Source organism: Alligator mississippiensis, chromosome 13 (assembly GCF_030867095.1).
Source record: "Alligator mississippiensis isolate rAllMis1 chromosome 13, rAllMis1, whole genome shotgun sequence".
Classification (NCBI taxonomy): Eukaryota; Metazoa; Chordata; order Crocodylia; family Alligatoridae; genus Alligator; species Alligator mississippiensis.
The window spans coordinates 42,328,596-42,353,255 of record NC_081836.1 but is presented as its reverse complement, the minus strand read 5'-3'; the positions used below and the strand labels follow the sequence as shown (position 1 = coordinate 42,353,255).

At 44.5% G+C, this 24,660-nt stretch overlaps 1 protein-coding gene across 5 annotated transcripts in view; it reads left to right on the top strand.

Moving 5' to 3' along the window:
• The window catches only part of SNX29 (sorting nexin 29), a 454,827-nt gene that overhangs the window by 65,766 nt on the left and 364,401 nt on the right, over positions 1 to 24,660 (top strand). For 4 of the 5 annotated variants that reach the window (XM_059716635.1, XM_059716634.1, XM_059716637.1 and 1 more), the window contains 2 exons: positions 33 to 96; positions 791 to 919. In XM_059716635.1, coding sequence (XP_059572618.1) covers positions 33 to 96; positions 791 to 919 — 193 coding nt within the window. Of the gene's footprint in view, positions 1 to 32; positions 97 to 790; positions 920 to 20,875; positions 21,338 to 24,660 lie in introns of those variants that run through there. The other variant, XM_059716638.1, reaches the window with a different exon arrangement.

Below are 24,660 nucleotides of genomic sequence, written 5' to 3'. Positions count from 1 at the left end.
GAAAGAAACATGATAGTTTTCTTCTCTCTTAGATGAACTTCGGCAAGCTATTGTGGCCATGATGAACAGAAAGGATGAACTGGAAGAACAGAACAGGTACCTTTTCCCTGAAGCATATACCCATTCTTTTTTCGTTTCAACTCCTATAATAACAGGTTCTGGGTGCAAGACTGTCACCCTGTATTTCTTTTCATGCAACTTAACAAGTATGATGCTGTAGTGTTTCTGCTGAAGAGGAATGCTCACAGGCAAACTTTTTCATTTGGATTAAAATGCTTGTAATGCTGATCTGAGAGTTCTTTTCCAAAGACAAGGTTCACACAATGGAAGCCTACAGTTCTGGGCCCACATCTCCTGCTCCAGCTAGTAAATGATACTGCTTATATACTCTTGTATCTCAGAAAACATTTCTTCAATTGTTTGAGTTATGCTAGGGAAAACAGATCTTTTCTGTAGAGAACATGTCTCCCTTTGTGAATATGGTATCGAACACTGGGGCATCTATGATATTTTGGGCCTAGAGTTGAAATAAAAAATAATGTCATAATTATTTCATCTACTACTCTTGGTCCTTTTCTGTATCTTTTCGTAGCTTTTTATAAAATGCATTTAATAAATTTGAATAGGTACTATAAGATTAGACTAAGTGCATTTATTAGATTTGAATAATGAGATTTGGGGGTAAAATGAATGACATACTTTTAGACAACCTACTTATATTTGTTCATGTTTCATCTGTTGGACTGGTAGCTTTTACAATGTCTTAACAGATGGTACTCCCTTTTTTCAGATCTCTGCGAAACCTGCTTGATGGAGAGATGGAGCATTCAGCAGCACTCAGGCAAGAAATAGACAACTTGAGAAAGAAAGTAGCAGAGCAAGAAGAGCGACATGCAGCAAAGATCCAGGCATTGACAAGGTAGGGAGTAAGAACATATTGGAAAACAAGTATGAGATGCAGATACACTCTGCATTGTATTTTAAAAACTTCAAGCTTGAGGCTGAAGTTCAAGGTGAAGCCTTGTAAAAGTATATTTAATAAAGAAAAGACTTAAATGAGTAAATTGCATACCGAAAAAGCTAAACGCTAAAGATAGAGAGGAATAAACCAGTACTTTGGAACAGGTGATTATATGCATTCTATAATTACTCTATGGCAGGCACATGTATCACTTTTAATCATTCTCTGTTTAAATTGTATGATGGGTGTGAGAAATGTAGTAATTGTTAATTTATTATAACATTCTGTGTAACCATATGTTTGCACTCCTTTTGGTTTGGGATATTGTATTTTTCATATTTATTGGAGGAGAAAATTCCTCTTGGATGTGATGGCAGTATGGCTGCCAGTCTGTGGGCTGACAAAGTTTTTTTTGGTGTTCATCTGGCTGCTAGGCAGGTGTCCTGTTTTATATACTTGTCCCTTGTAAAGCTATTGGTTTTGCCAAAACAAGACTTTCCCGGATGACTTCTTTCTGAAGTTAAAGATATGCAAATATGTAAGTAGCAACTCTAAAGGATGAGCATTAACAAGCATGGAAAAAGCTTTTTTTTCTTTCTTCATAGTAGCCTTAGCCATTTCACTCCTCTTTTCCATAACTTGTTGCCTGGTAAGTTATAACTTTGGGTTCTTGGAAGGACTAAATACATAGGCTTTTGTATGTTGTGTGTGAAAATGGAATAATTTGGTAAATTGCTAGTATACTTTTGCAGAAATTGTTTTAAATCTAGTTATGGTATATTGTTACAAATTTTCTGTCTTGCTTACTTGCTTATGTAATCCATATAAGAGCAGCTTTCAGAATTACCTCATGAAGCAGATGTGTTGCCATTTCAACCAATTATGCTTGAATTGAATTGTTTGGTGACTCATGTTTCAAGGACTGTCCTGACTAAAATTCTTTTCCTGGCATGCATACGCTGATGTATTTAGACTGAAGCATAAAACCAGTTCAACACATGAATAATCTTGGTTATGATTTGAGAGTCTTGTATTGGACAATTTGATTCTGGTATCTTCCTGCCCCATGGAGGGAAAAATTATAAAACTTCAACGTGTATGTTTGAAACTTAATTTCAGTGAGTACAAATGGTTATATGCCTTAGGAGTGTAAATCATCTTGACTTTCAGTGAGGCTTAGCTACTGAAGTGCCATAAATTTAGCCACGGGTTAAAAATAACTAATAAGCATTAAAAATAATTATGAAAATTCTATCAGTTGGCCAACTGCTCTCTTGAATCCTGCCTAATTGTGGTGCTTTGTGTCCTGTGTTAGTTGACTTCTATCACAAGTACAAGTTCTCTTCAGGTTTTTTTAACCAGTTCTTTGGCAGTGTCCAGTTCAGTATTTCCCAGGGGCAGCTGGGGCTTTTTAGCACAGGAGAGAAATGCAGGAGAAAGATGCATCTGACTAGAAATTTAGGCAGAAAAAGGATGACCAAATGAATTACTATTTCTTGGTTTGGGATCCCCAAATCATAAACCAATTAAATTGTAGAGGTGCACTAATACATTGGTCTATATTGTATCGGTACTGAGAAAAGGAAAATTGACATTATTGGAAATCAGCTTTTTTTTCACTGTGGCTGATAATGTCACTGATAAATGCCACATGCGTATGCAGCCATAGCATGCCTGTGGCCAGCCCGGTAGCTTGGAGAAAAGTGTTTGGTTGGTAAGTCTGTTGCAGGGGGAAGGGAAGCAGGGGGAAGATTGAGGCCCATGTGGTGAGAGAGGGGCTGGGGCTGGGGCTGGTGCAGGCACTGCCCAGCCAGGGTAGGGCACAGGGCAGAGCTGTGAGTGGCTCATTTGGGGGAGGGGGAGTGGCTATGCGCACTCCCAGGGGAGCCTTGGAGGCATGTGCCCCCCAATCTGTGAGCAGGGCAAAGGTGGGCTGCCATTTGTGGGTTGGGACTGGGGGCAGTGCCCGGCTCTTCCTGACAGTGCGAGAGCTGGGCTGGAGCTGCACTTGGTGCAGGTGGTGGTGGCAGTGCTGGGAGGAGGGCTATGGTGAATTCTGGGGTGGCTGTAGGCCACCCTGTAGGCCCCCCCCAGCGCCTTTGCCACCCACCCCAAGTGCAGACCCAGCCCAGCCTCTCTCCTGGGAAGAGTCTGGCGTTGCCCCTGGCCCCAGTCCACAGTGGCAGCCTACCCTCGCCCTACGCACAAATCTGGGGGGCACATGCCCCACATGGCTCCCCCACGGTGCATGCAGTAGCGGGAGCTGCCCCTCCCCCCGGATGAACTGCTTGTGGTTCTGCCCCATGCCAAGTCCCAGCCCCACTCCATCCCTCACCATGGGGGGCCTTGATCTGTGCCCCCCCATGCCTCTTCCCTCCCCTCTGCCCCTTCCCTTAATAGACTTTATCAGCTGGGCTCTTCAAGCTGCCAGGCTAAATATTGGCAATTGGATTGGTAGTGGCTGATATGGGTCATTAATAATTGGCCATTGGTATCGGCACAAAAAAATCTTTATTGGTGCACTGCTATTAAATTGTAGTATATAGATAAAAGTAGAGTAGCAGTTCTAGGCATCTGATCAGGCAGCAAAAAATTCCACCATACTTGTAGATAGTTGTAACGGTTATGAAGCCTCAGGACAGATACCGTACTTAACTATGATGTGAAAGAAATTGTCCCAGGCTTGTGTTAGTGTGGGCAAAAAACTGGAAAATAAAATATTCCACAGCTGAGCCTTGTTAAATGCATGTGCCTAGGATACCAGCATATATGTTTTTACACACTTATATCACAGAAGATTTGGGTTATGTGGCTAGAGTATAGGACTAGCTTTAGACAGTGCAGGTTAAGACAGGCATATCGTTTATGTATGAAAACAACATAAATTGGTCAGTGCCAATATATTTTTGACAGAAATCATTTCAGGTTTAGTTATAAAGTATGTTACAAATTTTCTGTTTTGTTTTACATTTTTTGTACACAGTATAGGTCAGTGCAGGCATGACTGTCTCACGTTACAGATTAGTTGGGATGTGCATTTCATACTATTTCCCATTATGCCATAATGTCTAATCAAGAGATGGGGCGGGGGGAACAGGATATCAAGTGGGAGTCTCCAGGAGTCTGTCCTGGGTCTGAGCTTGTTTAATATCTCTATTAATAGTTTTGATCTTGAGGTTGAATGCACACTTAAAAAAAAAAAATCCAGATCACACCAAGATTGGTAGACTTGTGGGCAGGCTGGAAAGCAGGATTAGGATTTAGTATGATTGATAAACTGGTGAAATGATCCAAAATTAATCTAATTACTTTCAGTAAAGTCAAATGCAGAGTCCTGCCCTTAGAACAACAGTTGCATGCACAAATGTAAGCTGGGGAATGACTAGCTAGGCTGCAATCCTTAGGAAAAAGACTGGGTGATTTTTATAGTGAGTTATAAGCTGAGTATGAGCCAACAGTGTGCAACTGTGCTTTTTACAAAAAAACCCCCAATAGAGTATTGTAGGGGTAGGCAATGTTTTTGCAGTGGGGGTACCACTTTAAAAGAGCTTAGTTTTGAGTGTGGGCCACCTCCAACCCAGCCATATGCCACCACAGCAGTTGCTGCTCACCCCTGCAGTGCTGCTGCTGCTGTTTTTCCTCATCACTTGGCTGCCATGTGCACGGAGTCCTCTAGCTCCATGGTCCATATAAAATGGGCCATAAGTTTGCCAACCCTTTGAATATTGGGGTGTATTAGTAGGAGCGTTGATTGCAAGTCAAGGGAAGTGATTCTTCTACTCTGTTCAGGTGTGTTGGGACCTTATCTGGAGTACTGTGTCCAGTTTTGGGTGCTGCTTTTCAAGAAGCATATGGATAAATTGGAAAGAGTCCAGTATAAGGGACAAAAATGATGAGAAATTTAGGAAATGTGAATATGAGGGAAATTTGAAAGACATGGGATTATTTTGTCTGGGGAAGAGAAGACAGGATGAATTTGCTAACAGTCTTCAGATACTTGAAGGGCTGTTTTTTAGAGGATGGAGATGGACAATAAACAGAACAAAAAACAACAGTATTAAATAAAGTAAGAGACATTTTAGGAAGAACTTTCTCACTATATGTGTAATTGAGCATTGAAAGAGATTAGCTAGAGGTTGTGAAATCTCCGCCCTTGAAATATTTAAAAGCAGGTTAGAGAAACAGGAGATGGGACTATTGGACTTTCTAAGGTCCATTCTCTCCCTGGTTTGTGATTCTGTGCATCATCAGAAAAGCATAGCAATTCTTATACCTCTCAAGAATTTGATAGCAGAAAAACATTGACGTTTTCTTTTGTGGCTATGGAATACAAGTAAGAACAAATATTCAGTATGGTAAACTAACTTTCAGCTTGTTGACTAAAAGTTTATATAAAGGAACAGCAGCATATCACAGTACATATTTTGTGTTGATTATTTTAAAACTCCCCTAACAGTACAAAGTGCGGACTTTTCCAAAAATCACTGAAAAATGAACTGGTAACATGGACACAATGATAGTATGAATAACATAACCTTTAGAGGTTATGCCTGGTTTTTTAAAATCATTCAGAGGCACAAAGTTGCCTTTATTCCCTGTGAAATAAGTGTGTATTCATGAGTATATGTTACCACCTAAAAATAAGGCTGCTTACAGATGTAACCCCCCCCCCCAACCCAGCATTTTACTTTAAACTTGGCATGCCCCAGTGCTAAGCCCAGTGCACGCCCAGAAGAGGCATTATGTTAGTTTGACCTGGCTTGCCCAATGTCTGTATAAATTGGGCTCTTTAGTGGGGCTTTTTTGGCACTTTTATCTAATAGCTGATTGAATCAGCTATTAGATAAAAACACCAAAAAGCCCTGCTGAAGCATGCAATTTACACAACTGCTGTGGAGCTGTGTCAAACTAACTTGCTGCCCCTTTTGGTAGAGTGCATTTTTTTTCGTTTCACATCTGCCCGCAGCCTAAATTAAATGAAATTCTAAGGTCAGTATCAGAATTTAATTTTGAAAAATTGGATGCATGTATTTTGGGTGTTTTTATATGAGAAATGAAAGGGAGCTTATTTTGGTGGAATGGAAACTGTAAGTGATTATATACCATATTAACTCAAACCTACGATGACACTGAATATAAAATGAACCTCCAATAATTAGATTCTACATAGAGAAAATTTATAAATTTGTTACAGTTTTTCAGGTATAGAATCTAATTATCAGAGGATTGTCTTGAATTTAATCAGGTTAATTAAGCCGTGGATTTGGGTCATCCTTAAGCAGCAAGTTCTGTGATTTTGGTGAGGTCAGTGCAAGAAAAAAAAGAAGAAAGAAAAATAACTTACTGGCAAGCAGAGAAGTCCTGCAATCCTGGAGCACAGGGGGCAGGCGGTAGGGGACAGGATAGAGGGGAGGGCACGGTGGGGTCCTTGCAGCAGGAGGCATGGAGGCTGAAGATAGCAGCCCTGCCCTGCTGTCAACAGCCTTGCCCTGCCTCTCTTGCTGCCATTTTCCCTCCCCTCCCTTCACCCTCCTCCATGCTCCAAGACTGCAGGGCTTCTCCGCTAGCTAGTAAGCTATTTTTTTTTGCACTAAGCCCACTGTTTTTTGTGGCAACTACCATTTTTCTTGGAGCCCTCCCAAATTTATGGTTTCTATGAAATTTGCAGAATCTCTAATTTGTTAGGTCCCTGTATATGAATTATGATGATACACATTTATTATGAACCAGTGATTTTCTTTGTTTCTACTTATAGTTTTGAAAGTAAGATTTTTGTTTGCTTGCAGTGCACTCTGTCTTCTCAGACTCTGTATGTTAGGGAAATATGTTATTTATTACAATAAAGCTGGAAGGAATCTGGCATGTAAGTTAATGGTAGCCTAGCCTAGATTGCATCTTACTCATTCACCCTATCGCATCATGCAGTGGTAGTCATATAACTTGTCTTTAGATATGTAGATACCAGATCTTAGTGGACATATCTTCAGTTTTTTGAATGGAATGATTTTCTGCAGTTTATCCCATTCAAAGCACTCCTGCATACCCTGAGGAATAGTAACTTTGAAAGAAAATTGTTAGGCTCATTTAAACTTCATAAGCAAACTTAGCAGCTTGTCTAGCTCATGTCTGTTTGTTGACAGTTTTGTTGGTGCATCTCCAGAAACTAGCAGAAACAAGTAATATGGATATAATTTGTAAACAAGGTAACCTTTGTAAAGGTACCCACTGTAGAATTCTTAAGCTTCCAGATCATTATTTAGATAGGAGTTTGGCTTTAGTTAAGAAATATAGAGAGTTTAAGGCGTAATAATAAAAAGTAACACTTTGTGTAGCCATATCTTTGATTTTTTTCTTGCTCATTTTTTCTCAGGTATTTAAAAAATGAAGCAATGAAAACAACCATGCAGTTAAAGTATACTTTGTAAAGTAAAACATTTAATTTTCCCTAGCATTTCCTATACCCAAGTTGATCAGATTTCATTTACAAATCAGTCTTTTGGTAACTTGTTGCACTTATCTCACTTTTAAGGTTTAATTTTGAAATTAGATGTCGGAAACTGTCAGTACACCTGTGGTGCACAGAAGTAAAGCTACTAGAGATCTAAAGCTGATGATTTATATCTACAATCAAAACTTCATCTATATCAAAAATTGTTTTATTTTTCCACTACTATAGCATCTTTCAGCATTTTGAGACGACACCACATCATCACTCAATGTTTAAGCAAATAGGTCAGCTGTCAGCTACTATATAACAAGGAATCTATCTAAGCATTTGATAGAAAAATAACAGGAGGTTTAAGCAAAGGATTACTTCTGCCTGCCCTGGACTGTCTTTTGAGCCAAGTATAGTCTACCAAGTATCTGCTGGCACAAGATATAAATGAGTTTGTCCTCTACGTTGATTCTATTTTAAATCAAAGTCAATGTGACTAACGCTTCCTCAGCAAAACAGACTGAACAATCTTTTCCCAAGTACTAAACTTGTGTTACAGTATGCCAGACTATAGCTTTCTTGTTTGTATAGTTTAGAGGTGATAGGAGGCTCTACTCAGAAAGATGGGAATGCTTTGGAAATGGTATTCGGGTCTTTGGAGGAACTGAGAGGGTGGGATATTATGACTATTACCTTCTTACATGAATGGATCTAGGATTTTGAAGAGGGTGGTGTGTGTTGCATCATCAGGTTTAATGCAACATACATTTTTCTCCAGATAAAAAGAACCCAGAAGCTTTACTAATATGCTAGGGGCCTAGGACTATGTTATTCAATTTGCAGTCAAAGCAAACACAAACATAACTTTATTGGAATGTGCGTTAATGTGCTATGTACATATATTATGTATAAAAACACAACAGACTAGGCAAAAATAATCAAAAGATAATGTTTCTTTAGTCCTGTTGTCATTAGAATTAAATGTACATCTGTTTTAGATTCATAAAAACCAAGCCTTCTTGAGCATCTTGACAATGCATCCGCTGTTTCACTGAACATTATTTCCATACCTGAGTTGATGTTCACCTGAGTTGATGTTTTTAGCTAAAATGAGGAACTGTTTGCAGGGCAACATTAAAAAGAGCAGCTAGTAGACAGCAGAATTCCACCAGAAAGGATTGCTTAATTAGCGGAACATCAAAACCATTAAAAAGGAGGGGCGGTCTTTAACACCCGTGGAATGAAGAGTTTAGAAGGAATCGGGTAGATTACAATGAGCCATGAAGTCAAGTGACTCCCTTGCTGCTGCCTGAATAGAAATGCTGCTGCCACTGCCAAACAGTTGTTTTTAAATTATGGGGGGACCAGGAATCAAAGGGGAGTGCTACTGTGTCATTGAATGCCCCTGGATCTGCTCTGGATGCCTTGTGATCTTATCTCTTCTGATGTTTTGTCTTTGAAGAGTGATGTAACCCATATGTTAATGATTTTCTTCTGACAGACCAGTCTGTTGTTATGTCCTACCAAACTGCTGACAATCTTTTGTTTCCCACTGTTGATACAATGACACCTGAACAGTATTTCTGCTACCTTTCTCCTTGTACATCACCCTTGTTTACGGGTGACACTCAAATGCAATGAGAGTGCAGATGGCCAGATCTCTGATTCTGAAGCTGCGTGTAAAAGCACGCAGAGCTTTTACGATATTATATAATGGTTGTGCCAAAGCCATTGCTTTAAAAATAACATTTATCCAGTCTTGCACTTCTGAACTGCACTGAGTGAATTGCAACTTAGTTGATCTTAAGTCTCCACTCCATTGCTGTGTTTCTTTCCTGTTACTTTGCAGAAAAAAATTACTCGTATTTGGACTGAATGTCAGATATTCAGACATTTGGACTGTCTGGAAACAGAATGGCAACTTGAGCGGAAAAACAATGTCTCTTTTTTGCTTATGTCGCAGCCAGCATTGCTCATAGTTGATAAAAGTGTTGGGGAAGCTTTGTGTTATAACCTGTGGTTTAGTGTCTTATCTTTTCTGGCTAATGAAGTGCTGGGGCTGCTGTTAATTGAGAAGTTCAGCCTTTGCTGGACAGGGTTCAATTAGATCTTAAGCTATTATGTAAGTCAGGGGTGGGCAATTATTTTGGATGAAGGGCTGCTTAATGAGTTTTGCTCAGCTGTGGACAGTTACAAGGGTAGCCCTGCTCCTTGAAAGATGCCCCACCCCTTGGTTGCCCTCTTGGGACCAGAAGTCCCACCCCTAACCCCTGACTTTTGCCACCGGAAGTCCTCCCCCTTGCTCCTGGAAGTAATCCTTTTGGGAGGGAGGCACTGCAATCTTGGAACCAGAAATAAAACAAATTTTATACTAAAAATCATTAATTTTATTTCAAAAAATATTTTTGTCCTGATTTATGTGCGTTTGTATAGTGTATATAGAGGTGACAATATAATAGTTAAAAAACAGTGTTACTCTTGTGTATTGTGCATGGGGTGTGGTTGGGGGTGTGTATCTGGGGGAGTGTGTGTGTGGGGGGGTTATAGGGAGGTGTGGTGGTGTGAGAGGTATCGGTGTGAGCAGGGTGTGGAGGGGGTGTGAGTAGGATATGGTTGTGAGTGTGTGGGATTTCTGGAGGGTATGTGAAGGAGGGTTTGGGTGTGAGGGAGTATAGGCCTCCCACATGTCCCCCCCAATTTCTCCCTGCAGATGATCCCCTTGTGCTGCAAAGTCCCCACTGCCAGCAGCAGCAGGTAGCAGGTCCTTGGGTTGCTTATGGCCTGCGCAGGTGTAGCCCCTAGTGGCATGCACCTCTGGCCAATTCTGGGAGCTGCATCTGGAGGCAAGGAACAGGGCCAGACCAGCCCGCCTCCATCATGTGTGGCTCCCTTAGGCTCATGTGCAGCTCTTGGCCATAGCAGCATGCTGTGAGAGGGAGCCCCGTGTGATGGAGCCAGCAGCCTCACCTCACTCCCTGCCACCATGTGTAGCTCCCAGGACTCTGCTGGGAAGCAGGGGGTGGGGCTGAGCCCACCTGGCTCCACCATGTGGGGTCCCCTGCCACTTCTGGCATGGTCCTGGAAGTTGTACATGGCAGCTGGGAGGGCCTCCAGTTCCATTGCATGGGGCTCCCCCCCCTGGGCTGAGCAGAGTAGAATTAATTGGGTGCCCACAGGCTGGATGAAATTGCCTGGCAGGCTGAATTCGGCCATATCTTGCCTGCCCCTGATATAAGTAATATATTCAAGACAACTGTTGATCTTGATAATCTGGTTAACTGTTGCTCTGTCTTCTATCCCCATTGGAGAAGATCGCAGAGGTTAGACAAGACAGTAGTAACACTCTTTTGATCCTTTGGTTTTCTTTAACCTTGGTTAACATGGTTATAGGCCTGGAGAGAGGGTAAACAACTGCACTGGTTACTTGAGTTAATAATGTCTTTCTGGTAATGGATGCAAATAAAGGACTCATGCTCTTTTAAATCTGTCAGCAGCCTTTGATACTGTTAACCATGAAATTTTGTTGGCTTGCTTGTGGACACTAGCAGGAGTGTATACAATTGATTTTGGCCATGTATGTTCAGTTTCTACTTGGAATTTCTCTTGGAAGAGTGAATGTCTGTACATTTTCCCTTCTCAGATAACCTGCAGCACAGTCCTCTAACATCCAGACTGCTTTGCTCCTAGTCTCTACCTCCTACCTTCTGTTCCCTCCCTCCCTTCCCCTGAGAGTCAGTCTGTCACTTGAGCTAGACTCGAAACACACCTCTTTCACAATCTTCACATTGGGCTGTGCTGCAGGGAGACCTAGGCTGACCCTGAACAGTCTGGGCCAGCCAGTCAGGCAGCTTTGGGCCTTTGCATGGCTGCCCTCTGTCTCCAGGTGGACTGAGGGAGCCTCCAGAGTATGCTGAGATGTGTACACAGGGGCCTTCTGGATAAGCAGCAGCAGTACTGAACCCTTTCTGTTCCTCAGGGCTTGTGGTGGGCCAGTAGGGGGTGCTCCTGCGTTGAGCCACCCACTTCACCGCGCCCGACCACCTTCCAGGCTCTGAGTGCCTCCCTGGGGGCACCTCATGTCTGACCGACCCCCTTCCTGGAGCACGCTCGCTAGCCTGGGGTAAAAACTGCCATCACCCAGGGCTGGGCTTGATTCTGGCTCTGCGTCCGCTGGGTAACACAGGCCTAGTAGCTTTCGAGGGTACTTGACTCACTTGAAGCACCTGGGGGGGGTGCTTCCCCCAGTCGGAAGCACAAGTAGTGGTCTCCCTTAGTCAGCTGAAGCAAGGGGACCCCAAGGCATAATCTAGACCCAAACCCGACAAGTCTCCCATGCTAGGTACAAAGGAGAACTTTATTGGTTACAAGGGGTAGGGTTGGAATAGGGTACAGGGTAGACCAATATCAGAGAAACCCCATAGAGCCAAACTGGCATGGCTGGGTAGCCTTTGATCATGCATCTGAGTTACTGCAAGCTATATATCTAGTTAGATCTCAGGCAGCTTACTCACAAGTATCATCCAGAGGCAGGTGGAGATTCCCTCTGGAGGCAGGCAGTTCCTTGATCATGAGTTTTGAGAGAAAGCAAGTTTCAGATGGTGCAGCTCTTCTCTCTCTCTCTCTCTCTCTCTCTCTCTCTCTCTCTGAGTCTTCCTCATGGCTGTTGCCCCCTCCTCCTTGGCAATCGTTAACTTTTATAGCCCTTATGACCTCATTTACCTGGCCCAATTGAGGCCAGCACCTGTTGGCTGTCAGCCAACCAATTTGAAATGCATCGCTAGTAGCTGGGCAGACTGGCAGTTTCTAGCACCCCAGGGAGCCCAAGCCCCTCACCCAGGTATGTGATGCCAGTCACGTAGGCAGAGGGAGCAGATTTCCCCCCTCCCTCCGGAATGTATTCAGCTCAGGTTACCTAAAGAGATAGGGTAAGGTGTGTGTCCTCTGCTGGGCCCATCCTAACCAAATTGTCACAGAGCAGAGTTTTTGGGGAGAAACAGAGGTGGCCTTCTGCCACAGGGCTTAGGATCTGAATGTCTTTTCAGGGATTTCTGGGTAGGTTTTTCTACCAAGAAAACAAACCCAGTAGACTTTTCTCAGATCATTTGAATATGTGTGTGCATTCTTGTTTGTCCCCCACATTCCCCCTACCCTGGGTATCTGTTCTGCTGCAGGGTCAATATTGTCATCTTTTCTTCAGTTTGTATCTGAGAGGAGTGCTAGGTGGGCTGGGTAAGAGATAATTGGCTATAGTGCATTTAGTATGCCGATGACACTTAGCTGTATATCTTTTCAGCAGGGTTCCAGGTTTTCCGTTTCCTGCGGAAAAATGGAAAAAACCCATGGATTTTCCCTTTGAACCAAAAAACCCATAAATTTTCATTTTAATGGAGAAACATGCAGATTTTCCACTTTTGCAAAGAGCTCTCTGCAGGGTGGCAGAGTTCCAGCCTGCAAAGGGCTGGGGGGAATAGGAGTTGTGTGGTTAAGCAGGGGGGATGCAGATGGCTGCCAGGCATTCTGGAGAGTAGCTTCCACAACTAAGTCTGGCAGAGGGGAAAGGGAGATTGAGGCCCTCATAGGGAGGGAGGGAAGGAGTGAGTGAGTTGGGCAAGGCTGCTGGCCAGCTGGGGTGGTACATGGGGCTTGGGGCCCAGAGCTAGGATGCACGGTGGCAGGGCCCTGGCAGGGAGTGGGATGAAGCCAAGGGTGGCTCATCTGGGGGGGCAGAGCATGGGTGGGGCTGGCTCCTTGCCACTGTGCTCACTCTTGGGGGAGAGCAGGGGGGCATGTACCCCCAGATCTGTGTGTGGAGCAGGGGTGGCTTGGGCTCCCCACCCTTCTGCCTTCCCCCCCCAGGGCCTCCGGAGCCTAGAGGGTGGGACCTGGCACAGCAGGGCAGAGCGGAGCCAGGTAGGGAAGCTCCTTGCCACTGCAAGCCCCATGCCACCCTGGTGAAGCATTCCCTGCTCATCTGGCAGCAGCTGGGGTGGTGGCATAGAGTTGTGCCCCTTGCTGCTGCTGGGCAGGCAGAGGGCGCCTTGTCATGGTGGCATGGAGCTTCCAGGGCTGGCAATGAGCTTCCCCTACTGTCCCTGCTCTTCCCTGCTGCACCATGTCCCACCCACTCAGCTGTATTGGCCCTAGGGGGAAGGCAGCAGGGTGGGGAGCCTGAGTCCACAGCTGCCAGTCCTCATCCTCCTCTGCCTTTGCCTCCCCCAGGAGCTCTGCTTTGGCTGTGCCACCCATAGGGGAGGGGGAGCTAGGCTCTGTGCTCTGCTATGCCACAGCAGTTGCCGCCTCCCACAGGCAGCAGCCAGGGCTCAGGTGCTGCTGCCTGGGGCAGGGGGCTGTGGACCTGGGTCTCTGGTCCCATAGCTGTGGCAGCTGGGGTGCCTATCTGGCAGGGCTGGGGGGGATGTGGGGCTGTGTGTGGGGAGTGAGGGACCTGGACCTGCATCCTTGTGAGCAGAGGGGGCAGGGGGACCTCTGGTTTTCCATGATAAAAAAAAAAATCCAAAATCAAATACCAACATTTACAGGTACTTAGAATTTATTTTATTATAGTGATGGAGGCACTGGTAGGCTCCCAAACTGCTTTACAATTGTAAATATATCAATAAAACATTGTATTCACTTGATACATACATACATAAATAGTGGTGTTTCATTTTAATCATGGATTTTGGGTTTTTTAATCAGATAATTTATAATTGGGTTTTAATGAGAGAATTTGCCATTTTTAAACAGAAAAAACAGGATCCCTGCTTGTCAGATACACTCTTAATAAGACTACACATGCATTTGTTACAGCACTGCATTCCATAATGGTAAACGCATCTTGTCTGTTCAAAGCAGCAGTCATATGGCTGCTCAGAGCAGAGTATAAAAGGAAGAGAAAGTTGAACAAAATGGGAGATAAGGGAATTGCTGTGTCCTCTCCTCTCCTGGCTATCTGAACTGGGAGAGCCATTGGAGATTTGCTGAACGCTGAATGCTTTTTCATTTGTTACACTTTTTATTCTGTACTGTTCTATGGATAATAATAATTTTTAGAAAAGCTTAAAAGGACTAGTGCTGGGAGCGTTATTTCCTTCCTGTCTGCTTGGTAAAACAAATCCAGCCTTCAGCACTCATTTAAGGCTATACCTTGGGACCATTCAGAAACTGAAGATAATGCTGAATACTGCAACCTGCCTATTAAGTGGAGTTGCATGTTGGGAGCACATTAGACTTGTGCTCTGTGATTTACACTAACTTCCAATAGATTCAGATGTCTGCTAGAAGCAGAATCACAATTTGCAAGCTGCTACAAAGGATACACACTAGTCCCTACTTTAAAATAAAAACTGGTTTCCGAAACTAGGAAAGTAGTAAAACACTGGAACAGGTTGTCCATAGCGATTTGTATAATCTCAATCTTTGGAGGTTTTTAAGACCCGGCTAGACAAAGCCTTGGGTGGGATGATCTAGTTGGGAATGGTTCTGCTTTCTGGTTCTGCAGGTGGTTGGACTAGATAACCTGCTGAGGTCCCGTCTAACCCTAATTTTCTATGATTTTCTATTAAACAAATGTAAAGAATAGCTCATGGTGGAATAAAAATAGATATGACTATACTCATTAATTTATTACTGTAATAAATTTAGAGAGGTTCATTTTAATTAAAGAAAGTATATAACTGGCAATGATCATTATAGCCAGTTATCTGAAGTTAAGATTGCTGGTGGCATATATTGGTATTGTTCTCTGACTTTGGGGGTTCACAACTAGGTCTCTAGGGCCCTATCTACACATTACATTTAAGGCGTGATTAACCAGTTACTTAAATCTTAAGTGGTCACCTGCCCACACATTCATTTAGCTAAGGATGTGATAAAAAGAGGAATAAGTTACAATATTATTCCACAAAACACATGTAATAAGTTTGTAGTTGCTTTCTATCATGCCATTACTTGAACATGTGGTCAGGGGCTCCTGTGGCGGGGAGCCCCGTCAGCTAATTGGAGTTCCCAGCTGTGGGGTCCATGCCTCTGTGCTGGAAGCCCCTTCAGCTGACAGGGCTCTCAGGCACAGGGTTGCCCTATGCACCCCAGTGGCTGGTAGAGAATAGCTGATGAGGTGTTACAGCCATGAGGGTGCTTCATGTACCTCTGTAGATGGCAGATTGCAACTGAGGCTGCAGCTGAGGTGCCCACTGCCCACGTGGCTAGGAGTCCAGGGTCTCCCAGCCATAGGAATTTGCTTCCTGTTGGTGCAGGGGGAGCCTGGGATCAGGCTACCCCTGCCCCAGCAGTAAGGCGTGATGGAATCTAATTCGCGATCTCACAGTCATGCTTCCTGCATGCATGTGTGGCATGGCAGGAGGTGTGATTGTGTGGATTGCTTATTGGATTGTGCCATTGTGCCTTTACCTGCACCTGTAGAGAAGTACTTTAGAGAACATGGAGCTGCTTCCAAGATAAATTGTAAAAACAGGCATGCTTCTTGGCTCATGTCTGACTGCCCCTTTGAACAAACAAAACACTTATAAATTTAGAAAAATCTTTGCTTTGGTCTTCTACGTGAACTAAAGTTCACTTGACAGCTCAGTTAGTGGCACAAGTGAACAAAGATGCATCAATGGCTGTATGGGATTCTCTAAATAGTTTTTGATGACTTGTCAGAATTGACTTTTGTATTGACCCAGACAGTCTTCAGCAGAAGATGCGAGATGGTGCACTGAGCAGTGACAGACCAGAATGCCTTGCCTGCAGTTGAAATTTCTTCATTAGCCGCTGGCTTATGCTTTGTATCTTTGTATGCTTTGTATCTTATGCTTTGTATCTTTACATCCCTTCCAAAAAACAAGGAGTATAATTGGAGGTCAGAGTTTCTCTGAGACAATAGTGATAATGTCCCGGGCAAAGACAAATTGGCTGTTTTTCAAGGCAGTTTGCAGAAGGAAGAAAAGAGGAATGGAAAAGGAAGTGGGAGAGTAGGGAAGGACATGCAGATAAAAGGAAAAGAGAGAGTTAAAGTACTTCATTTGCTCAAGGTACTTGCTTGGAGTTGATAAACAGCCTGGGAACCACAGCTGCACCTGCAAGAAGAAAAACAAAACAGCAATAACAACAAGCCAACCCAATCTCTTTTTTATTTGGACTACCACTTAACGTTTACAGTCTGGTGTTCACAGGGGAGTTTAGTTCTGCAGGGACTCTCTCAGGCTTATTGATACATTTTGATATCCAAACAGAAATCAACTGGGAAACTGATCTAGTCAAGTTCAATTCTGATGTGAAGGGAAGCAATTTTTAGGAGCCGATTCTCTTGCTTGTTTAACTGGTGCTGGGCACTATAAGGGCATGACCCTCTAGTGACATCATCTGGAAAAGGATTTCTGTGGGATTACTGATCTGATCCTAAAAGTGGCCTCCAGTCGTAGTCTTTAGGCAGGTGTGTTGGACAAAACCATTGAGTATCACAATGGTCAAGAATCATTGCACTGGCCAGATCAGTCTAGTGCTGGCTGGCTTTTCTAGTTGCCATTACCTCTGAACACAGCCTTAGGAATAAATTTTTGTTAGTTCAATTTAAGAACTACATCACTGTTTTAAGAAAGCAGGTCTTTTTATTTTTTCCAAATAGCTTTCTGACCAAAGTAAATGCTGTTTCTTTCCATAGAAATTGAGATGTATTTTCCCTGTTATTTTGTTTAAATCCTTAGCACTTCTTTGGAAAGATAATGGCATAAATTGACATAATTACAAATTCCTGAATTTCTGAAGATATATATTAAGCATGCACATGTTCATACATTTTACTCAAAAGGCCAGGGAATTAAGGCTTCAGAGTTGCTACTGGCTAGATACTAAGTATATTTACACATTTGGGAAACCACAGTTTCCCAGTGGTAATTGGGGCTCTCTCTCTATTTTTCTTCTTGTTTTTGCCAGAAGAAGGGATCCTAACACTCAACCCAGGAAGATGGGTTTTTGCTTTGTAGTAAAGAAAGTGTTATTGGGTTAGTTCCCAAACATTTCCTAAAATTACAAAGCTCTTGCATTGTGTAAAGGAATTCCTACTCTGCATATTATTCTGGTATGATAGTAAAAATTCTGCTTTATTCCTTACCCTTTCTGCTGCTGCTGGGAATCACTGCTTGGTGCTACTTATTTGCAAGAGGATCGAAGCCGTGCAGCAGAATAATAAATTTTCATATTTGATTTTCTTACTTTTAGCAACTGCTCTCTTCATTCAGGCTAAGTGCCAATACAACTTGTGGAAAAAAAAATGTAAAAATGTCTGAAAGGAGACTTAAACATATTACCTCAAGGTTAATTAACCTAATTTCAAGCTGTTATCTTTATTTTAAAAACTGGCTGCTGGAATTGTTGAATAATTTTGGAGGAATTCTTCTGGTGACCTGAATTGCAGGGAGAGCCTAGTTCTAGACCCTCAGGCAGTAATATTGGATTCCAGATCCACAGATGAAGCATTATCCAATCTTTTATGAACAAGGAAAAAAATCTGGTCATAGAACATTATCAGGTAAGAAATTTCTCATTTCTTTGCTCAGATCAGTGGGGCAGCCTGCATTCTCATAGTAGCTCAGAGTAATGGATCTTTACCAGCTTCCACTGGATTCCCCAGCACTTGCATTGCTTTAATATCTTATCTGCTCCTGATCCCAGGGCTTGCATCTGGTCCAGGGCACCTCACCCTTTACCTGCTTCCCTGTGGCTTTGCCAGCTGTAGCAGAGGAAGTTTTGCCAGCTTAAAGAATCATGCCCTTTGCCGGCTTGTGCAAGAAATTATTGGTCCTCTCCGCTGTAGAAGAGATCAGCCCGAGTTTGCCAGCTGCTTTGAAGTCATTCTTACCACAGAGAATCAGTAACATGTAAGAAATAGCAAAAACATCTATTATATGAACAAGAGAAATCATAAGAGCAGCAACTGTAAATTGAAGACAGATGAAGATATGAAAAACAAACCTACGAAATTATAAGAACTAGATGTCTTGTCCCATTCTGTACCACTGACTTGGTAGGCTGTGACCAAATCAGCTTTCTTTCCCAACATCCTGCCAACTTGCACAGCTTATCTTTCTTCAGCTGGTAGCTAAGGGCCCATCTGCCCATGCAGGTAAAAGTGCAATGGGATCTAATGCATAATTCACACAATTGTGGGATCATGCATTAGATCCCATTGTTTCTTATTGCCAGTGCAGGGGGTGCCTGATTCTGGGGCAGTCTTTGCAGCCCTGGGGTAGGGGGGATTGCTCTGTGGTGATCCTCTGGCTCCTGGGGTTTCCTGTAGCCCTGGGGCATGGGGATCACCTTCTGGTGATCTTCCAGTCCCAGGGAGTTTCTTGCAGTCCTAGAGTGGTGAGGATTGCCCTGCAGCAATCCACTAGGCCCAGGGGTTTCCTGTAGTCATGGGGTAGGGTGGGGTGAGGAGGGGATCGCTGCAGCAATCCTCCAAACAATTCTTCAATTGTTTTTTAGATTTTAGGATGAAACTAAAATTATAGGATCATAGGAAACTAGGGCTGGAAGGGACCTCATAAAATCATCTAGTCCAACCCACTGCTCAAGGCAGGATTATCTCTGACTAAACCATCCCAAGCCAGTGTCCTGTCTAATCTGCTGTCTAATCTTCCTGTTTGAGTTTCAATTCCTTGTTTTCTGTTGTCTAGCCAGGCTGGTCTCATGTTGCACTTCCTATTCTTCCGTTGTATTGGGATAATGTGCACCTGTACCCTTAGGAGGGGCTCCTTATGTCTTCCGTGGCCAGGGGGGCAAGTTGCTGATGGGCTGCGCAGTCCCTGAGCTGCGGAAGGCCCCAGTCCTTCCTTCCATGATGGTAGTGCCCCCTAGGGCCATCTGGGTGGGTGGCTAGCAGGTGGGTGCTGCCCCAGCTCCGGCTCAGGGAACAGTTAGATCAGACTGGGTGCTGCCAGCGAACTGGGGCAGTATCCATCTCCTAGCTGCCCCCTGGGATGGCCCTGGGGGCACTGCTGGCAAGGAGGGAAGGTCCAGGGCCCACTGGCAGCTCACCCCCCAGCTGCGGGAGAGGCAGGCAGGCTCCGCAGAAAAAAAAAAAAAAGAAAAAAGGATCTGACCAATTGTCCCCTCACCAATTGTTTTTGTTTTTCCTCAGTGGAGCCTGCTTGCGTAAGCAGCTGCTGGGCTGTGCAGCCCCCGAGTTGCGAGGGGACCCTGGTCCTTCCCTCCACGGTGGCCTGGGTGCTAGCTGTGCAGGTGCTGCCTCAGCTAGCAGGTAGTACCCACATATTTAGCACTCTGCCTGGGCAGCCCCAGGGGGCACCACCGCCGCAGAGGGAAGGACCTGGCCCCCCTGCAGTTCAGGGGCTGCATGGTCTGGTGGCAGCTCGCATTAGCAGGCTCTGCTGAGCAAAAAAAATTTAAAAAAATGGCGATGGGCCTGATTCTCCTTTTTCCTTCTTTTTTTTTTTTCCATGGAGCTTGCCTGCCCCTCCTGTGGCCAGGGGGTGAGTGGCGGGGACCCTCGACCTTCCCTCCATGGCAGCGGTCTCCCTCGGGCAGCACCTACCTACTAGCGCAGGGATGGGCAAAATGCGGCCCGGGGGCCATTCTATCCAACCCATGGGGCCCCTAAAAAATTTAGAAAACTAATATTTATCTGTCCTTGGCTGCCTGTCGTGTGGCCCTCGATGGCTTGCCAGAACTCAGTAAGTGGCCCTTTGCCGGGAATAATTGCCCACCCCTGTACTAGCAGCACACTTAGGTGGCCCTGGCGGTGCAGAAGGAAGGACTGAGGCCCCCCACAACTCAGGCTATTTGGCCCACAGGCAGCTTGCCTCCTGGGTGTGGAAGAGGCAGGCAGGCTCCACAGAGTGGGGAAAATAAAAGAAGGATTGAGCTCCTCACTGTAACGGTGATGGAAGCCCCTAAATTGAAATGATGGGTTTTTAATCATTGGAATTAAATGCCCACTGTTTCAATTTTGGGGCCTAAACCCTTATTATATGTTCAAGTGGCTTTAATGATTTATTTACAACAGAAGAATTGCTCTTTATTTTTCTATTGTCAAGAAGTGAATGAAAGCTAAGAGCTGGCATTTTCTGATGGGTGTCTTGAGTCTAAAAATGTTGAGAACCACTGATATAGGTGAGCTATAACCAGGTTTGTATGGCTATCCAGAAAGAACAAGGAGATCATTACAGTTGTGGAAACTGTTTTCTCACTTGTTTCCAGAACACGTTTGATTTTTTTTCAAATTTGTAAAACTACATGTAGTTTAACATCAATTTTGGAGCCAGTGGATGCTCATTTCGAGAGATTGGGTCATGTGTTTTATTTTGGATAGTCCACCATAACTGCTCTGCAAGACTGCTAAATTCCTTCAGGGATCTACACAAGCAGTTTCTAAAGGATGGAAATTACCAGATGCCCATGTTAATTTTTCCAGATGCAAACCAGTTTAATCTGGTATTTCTGCATTTCTTTTTCCTCAGGTTGTTTCTCTCTGACTGAAGCAACTGTTTCAAGAGTGGAAATCTTGTTCTTCAGTGATGTTTCCTTCTGAGCCATCTTTCTTATATGTGACAGTTTAAATATAATTTTGTTTTTCTTGAGCTCATTTGTAGTCCTACAAATTAACCTTTCATGGCTGAACTCTATCAAATCTGTTCAAGTATAATCTGTGATTCAAGCTATCAACTGTGACTGTGAGGTGGTGCACTGCTATTGTTGTTGTGCTTGAAGTAGAGTGTGTTCTTTATAAAATGTTCTAAAGTTTCTTAACGAGAACTATAGATCTTAAGTGGCATACAAAATATTGCCTTGCTCCTATCTGTCCTTGAACAGAACTGCGTGGAAGTTTCATTCTGATGACTTTAATGTTAATTGCATCCTTACTTCGATCATAATTACAGGCTTTGAAATGGAGTCAGCTGAATAAAATATTCTAAAAATGACTAACCTGCTTAGCAAGTTTGTGATTATTTCATTTGTTAATTTTAGTTGGTTGCATGTATGAAGAATTGTCCCAATTGATTCTGTGTCTTGTTGCTTCTTTTGTTACAATCCATTAACAACACAAAAAGATCAGCTTAGTATGGTTATCTTGTCAAAAGGAAGAATTCTAATGATATGGTTGTGGATCCTCTGTCCTAATAAGGAAAGCACAATATGATACAATAAACAATTTATATAAATTATACAATCATAGAAAGGGTTGGAAGGGACCTCAGGAGGTTATCTAGTCCAATCCCTTGCTCAAAGCAGGACTGTCCCCAATTATATCCCAGCCAAGGTTTTGTCTAACCAGGTCCTAAAAACTTCCAAGGATGGAGGTTGCACCACCTCTCTGGGTAACCTGTTCCGGTGCTTTACTATCCTCCTAGTGAGAAAGTTCTTCCTAATAGCTGACTTAAACTTCCCTTGCTGCAACTTGAGACCATCGCTCCTTGTTCTATCATCTGCCACCACTGAGAATGGTCTAGCTCAGGGTTTGGCAACCCCTGGCATGTGTGCCAGTGTGTGGCATGCAAAGGGATTTTGCTTGGCATGTGCGCTTGTGGGCAGATAGCGGGACAGGGACTGGGGCTGCATTGCCACAATAAGGATTGGGTCCCTCGCAGTTCCCCTGCTGTCCGTCCAGAGATGTGTGTTCATCGACTGCTAGCAACAAGCTGGGCTGGGGCTCTGCAGACCTTGGTGCAGCAGTTTGCTGCCTCCCGGCCACCTGCCATGGCCAGCCCAGGTTCTGTGCAGGCTCCTGCCGTCCGCCACAGAGCCCAGGCTGCTTGCAGCAGGCAGTGGGGAGGCTGAAAGAAGCATCCCTGGCCTGGCTCATTACTGGTGGCAGGTGCACACATGCCTCTGAGTGGATGGTGAGGAAGGGGCCAGGGTTGTGCTGCCACAACAAGGATCAGGCCCCTTGTAGCTCCCATGCTATCTTCTCCTGCCATGCCAACATCTTACAAGGTGAGGTTGGGGTATTTTTGGCACTCTACCCAAAAATATTGCTGACTTCTGGTGTAGCTCCATCCTCTTTGGAACTGCACTTCAGGTGGTTGAAGGTTGCTATTAAATCCTTCCTCAGTCTTCTCTGCTCCAGCCTAAATAAGGCCAGTTCCCTCAGCCTCTCAGAATTCATGTGCCCTAGTCTCCTAACTGTTTTTGTTGCCCTCCACTGGACTCTTTCTAATTTGCCTACATCCTTTCTGTAGTGGAGGGGCCCAAAACTGGACATAGTGCTCCAGGTGTGGCCTCGAGAGTGTTGACTAGAGGGGAATTATCACTTCTCTCGATCTGCTGGCAATGCTCCTTCTAATGCAACCGAGTATGCCGTAAGCCTTCTTTGCAAAAAGGGCGCACTGTTGACTTATATTCAGCTTATTGTCCACTAGGGCTGTGCGAGGCTTCGGACCGTGCTTCAGATCTGGAGAAGCTTTGGATGCTTTGGCGTCCAAAGCAGCATGTCCAGATCGAAGCACTGGGTTCGTTAGGCTTTCCAAAGCCGTTCGGAGCTTCTGAAGCACTTCGGAGCCGCTTCGGAGATCCGGCCATAGGGTATAATGGGGAAACAATAAAATACCTTTAACTTTGTTTTTTCATCCAATTTGGATGAAATTTGCAGGGGTAGTAGACTCTGCAGAGAGCATGAATCATGATTCACTCAGGGACCAGCTCAATACACAATTGCTAGCTAATGTAGCTAGTTAATTACCATAAATTAACACCTACAAAACCAGACTAAGGAGAGGAAAGAATCAATACAGACAATCAACTGCCCCAAGACAGAGACAGTCAGTTGCACAAGCACCCATGTCATGAGTTGCCTGCCAACAGCTAGGGGTGCAGGGCCCCAGAACCCCCCTGCACTGATCTCCTCGACAGCTGGCAGGCATCGTGGCCGCAGCAGGGGCTACCACCCCTGCAGCTTTCACCCTGCTGTGCCTTAACACACACAGTGTCACCCATGTGACAAGTTTTGCTTGTCTGCAGCTTGAGGTGCAGTTCCCCCCGAACCCCTTCACCAATCTTCTTGAAACTTGTCAGGCTTCGTGGCCTCACCAGGGACTATCACCCCTGCAGATTTCACCCCCTGTTGTGTGTAACATATACATGTGACATGAGTTTTGCTTTCAAGAATTTGGGGTACAGTTCCCCCCAAACCTCTGCACAGGTCGTCTTGAAACTGGGCAGACTTCATGCTCTCAGCAGAGGCTACCACCCCTGCAAGTTTCATCCAAATCAGACAAAAAATAAAGTTATAGGTATTTGATTGATTCCCCATTATACCCTATGGCCGGATCTCCGAGGCAGCTTTGGATCCGCTTCAGCCAGATTGAAATAGAAACCTGGTCCAGAGCTCCAGATTGGATAGCTGCCATCCGAAGCGGCTGGATCCGAAGCCAGATCAGATCGCTGCAGACTCGCACAGGCCTATTGTCCACTGTCAGGCTCAGATCCTTTTCTGCAGAGGTGTTGCTTAGCTAGTCAATCTCCAGCCTGTACCAGCGCATGGGATTGTACAGGGCTTTGCACTTGTCTTTACTGAACCTCATGAGATTTCTTTTGGTCTAATCATCCAATTTGTCTAGGTCCCTCTGAATGGTTGCTCTATCCTTCAGTGTATCTACTACCCCCAGGCTGGTGTCATCTAAAACTTGTTGAGAGTGCATTCCATCTCATCTTCCAGGTCATTGATGAAAACACTGAACAAAACCAGCCCCAAGACCAACCCCTGGGGCACTTTACTTGGTGATTTATTAATTTTTTTTTAGCTTATGTGATTTCGGCATATTGTTTCAGCCATCTTAAGGCGATGTCATCTGTGGCAGGCCAGTAGGGGGTGCTCCTGTGTTGTGCCACCCACCTCACTGTGGCTGACCACCTTCCAGGCTCCAAGTGCCTCCCTGGGGGGGGGTGCCTCACGTCTGGCTGACTCCCTTCCTGGAGCACACCTGCTAGGCTGGGGTAAAAACTGCCACCATCCAGGGCTGGGCTTGATTCTGGCTCTGCGTCCCCTGGGTAACACAGGCCTAGTAGCTTTCGAGGGTACTTGACTCACTTGAAGCCCTTGGGGTGGGGGTGCTTCCCCCAGTCGGAAGCACAAGTAGTGGTCTCCCTTAGTCAGCTGAAGCAAGGGGACCCCAAGGCATAATCTAGACCCGTACCCAGTAAGTCTCCCATGCTAGGTACAAAGGAGAACTTTATTGGTTACAAGGGGTAGGGTTGGAATAGGGTACAGGGTAGACCAGTATCAGAGAAATCCCATAGAGCGAACTGG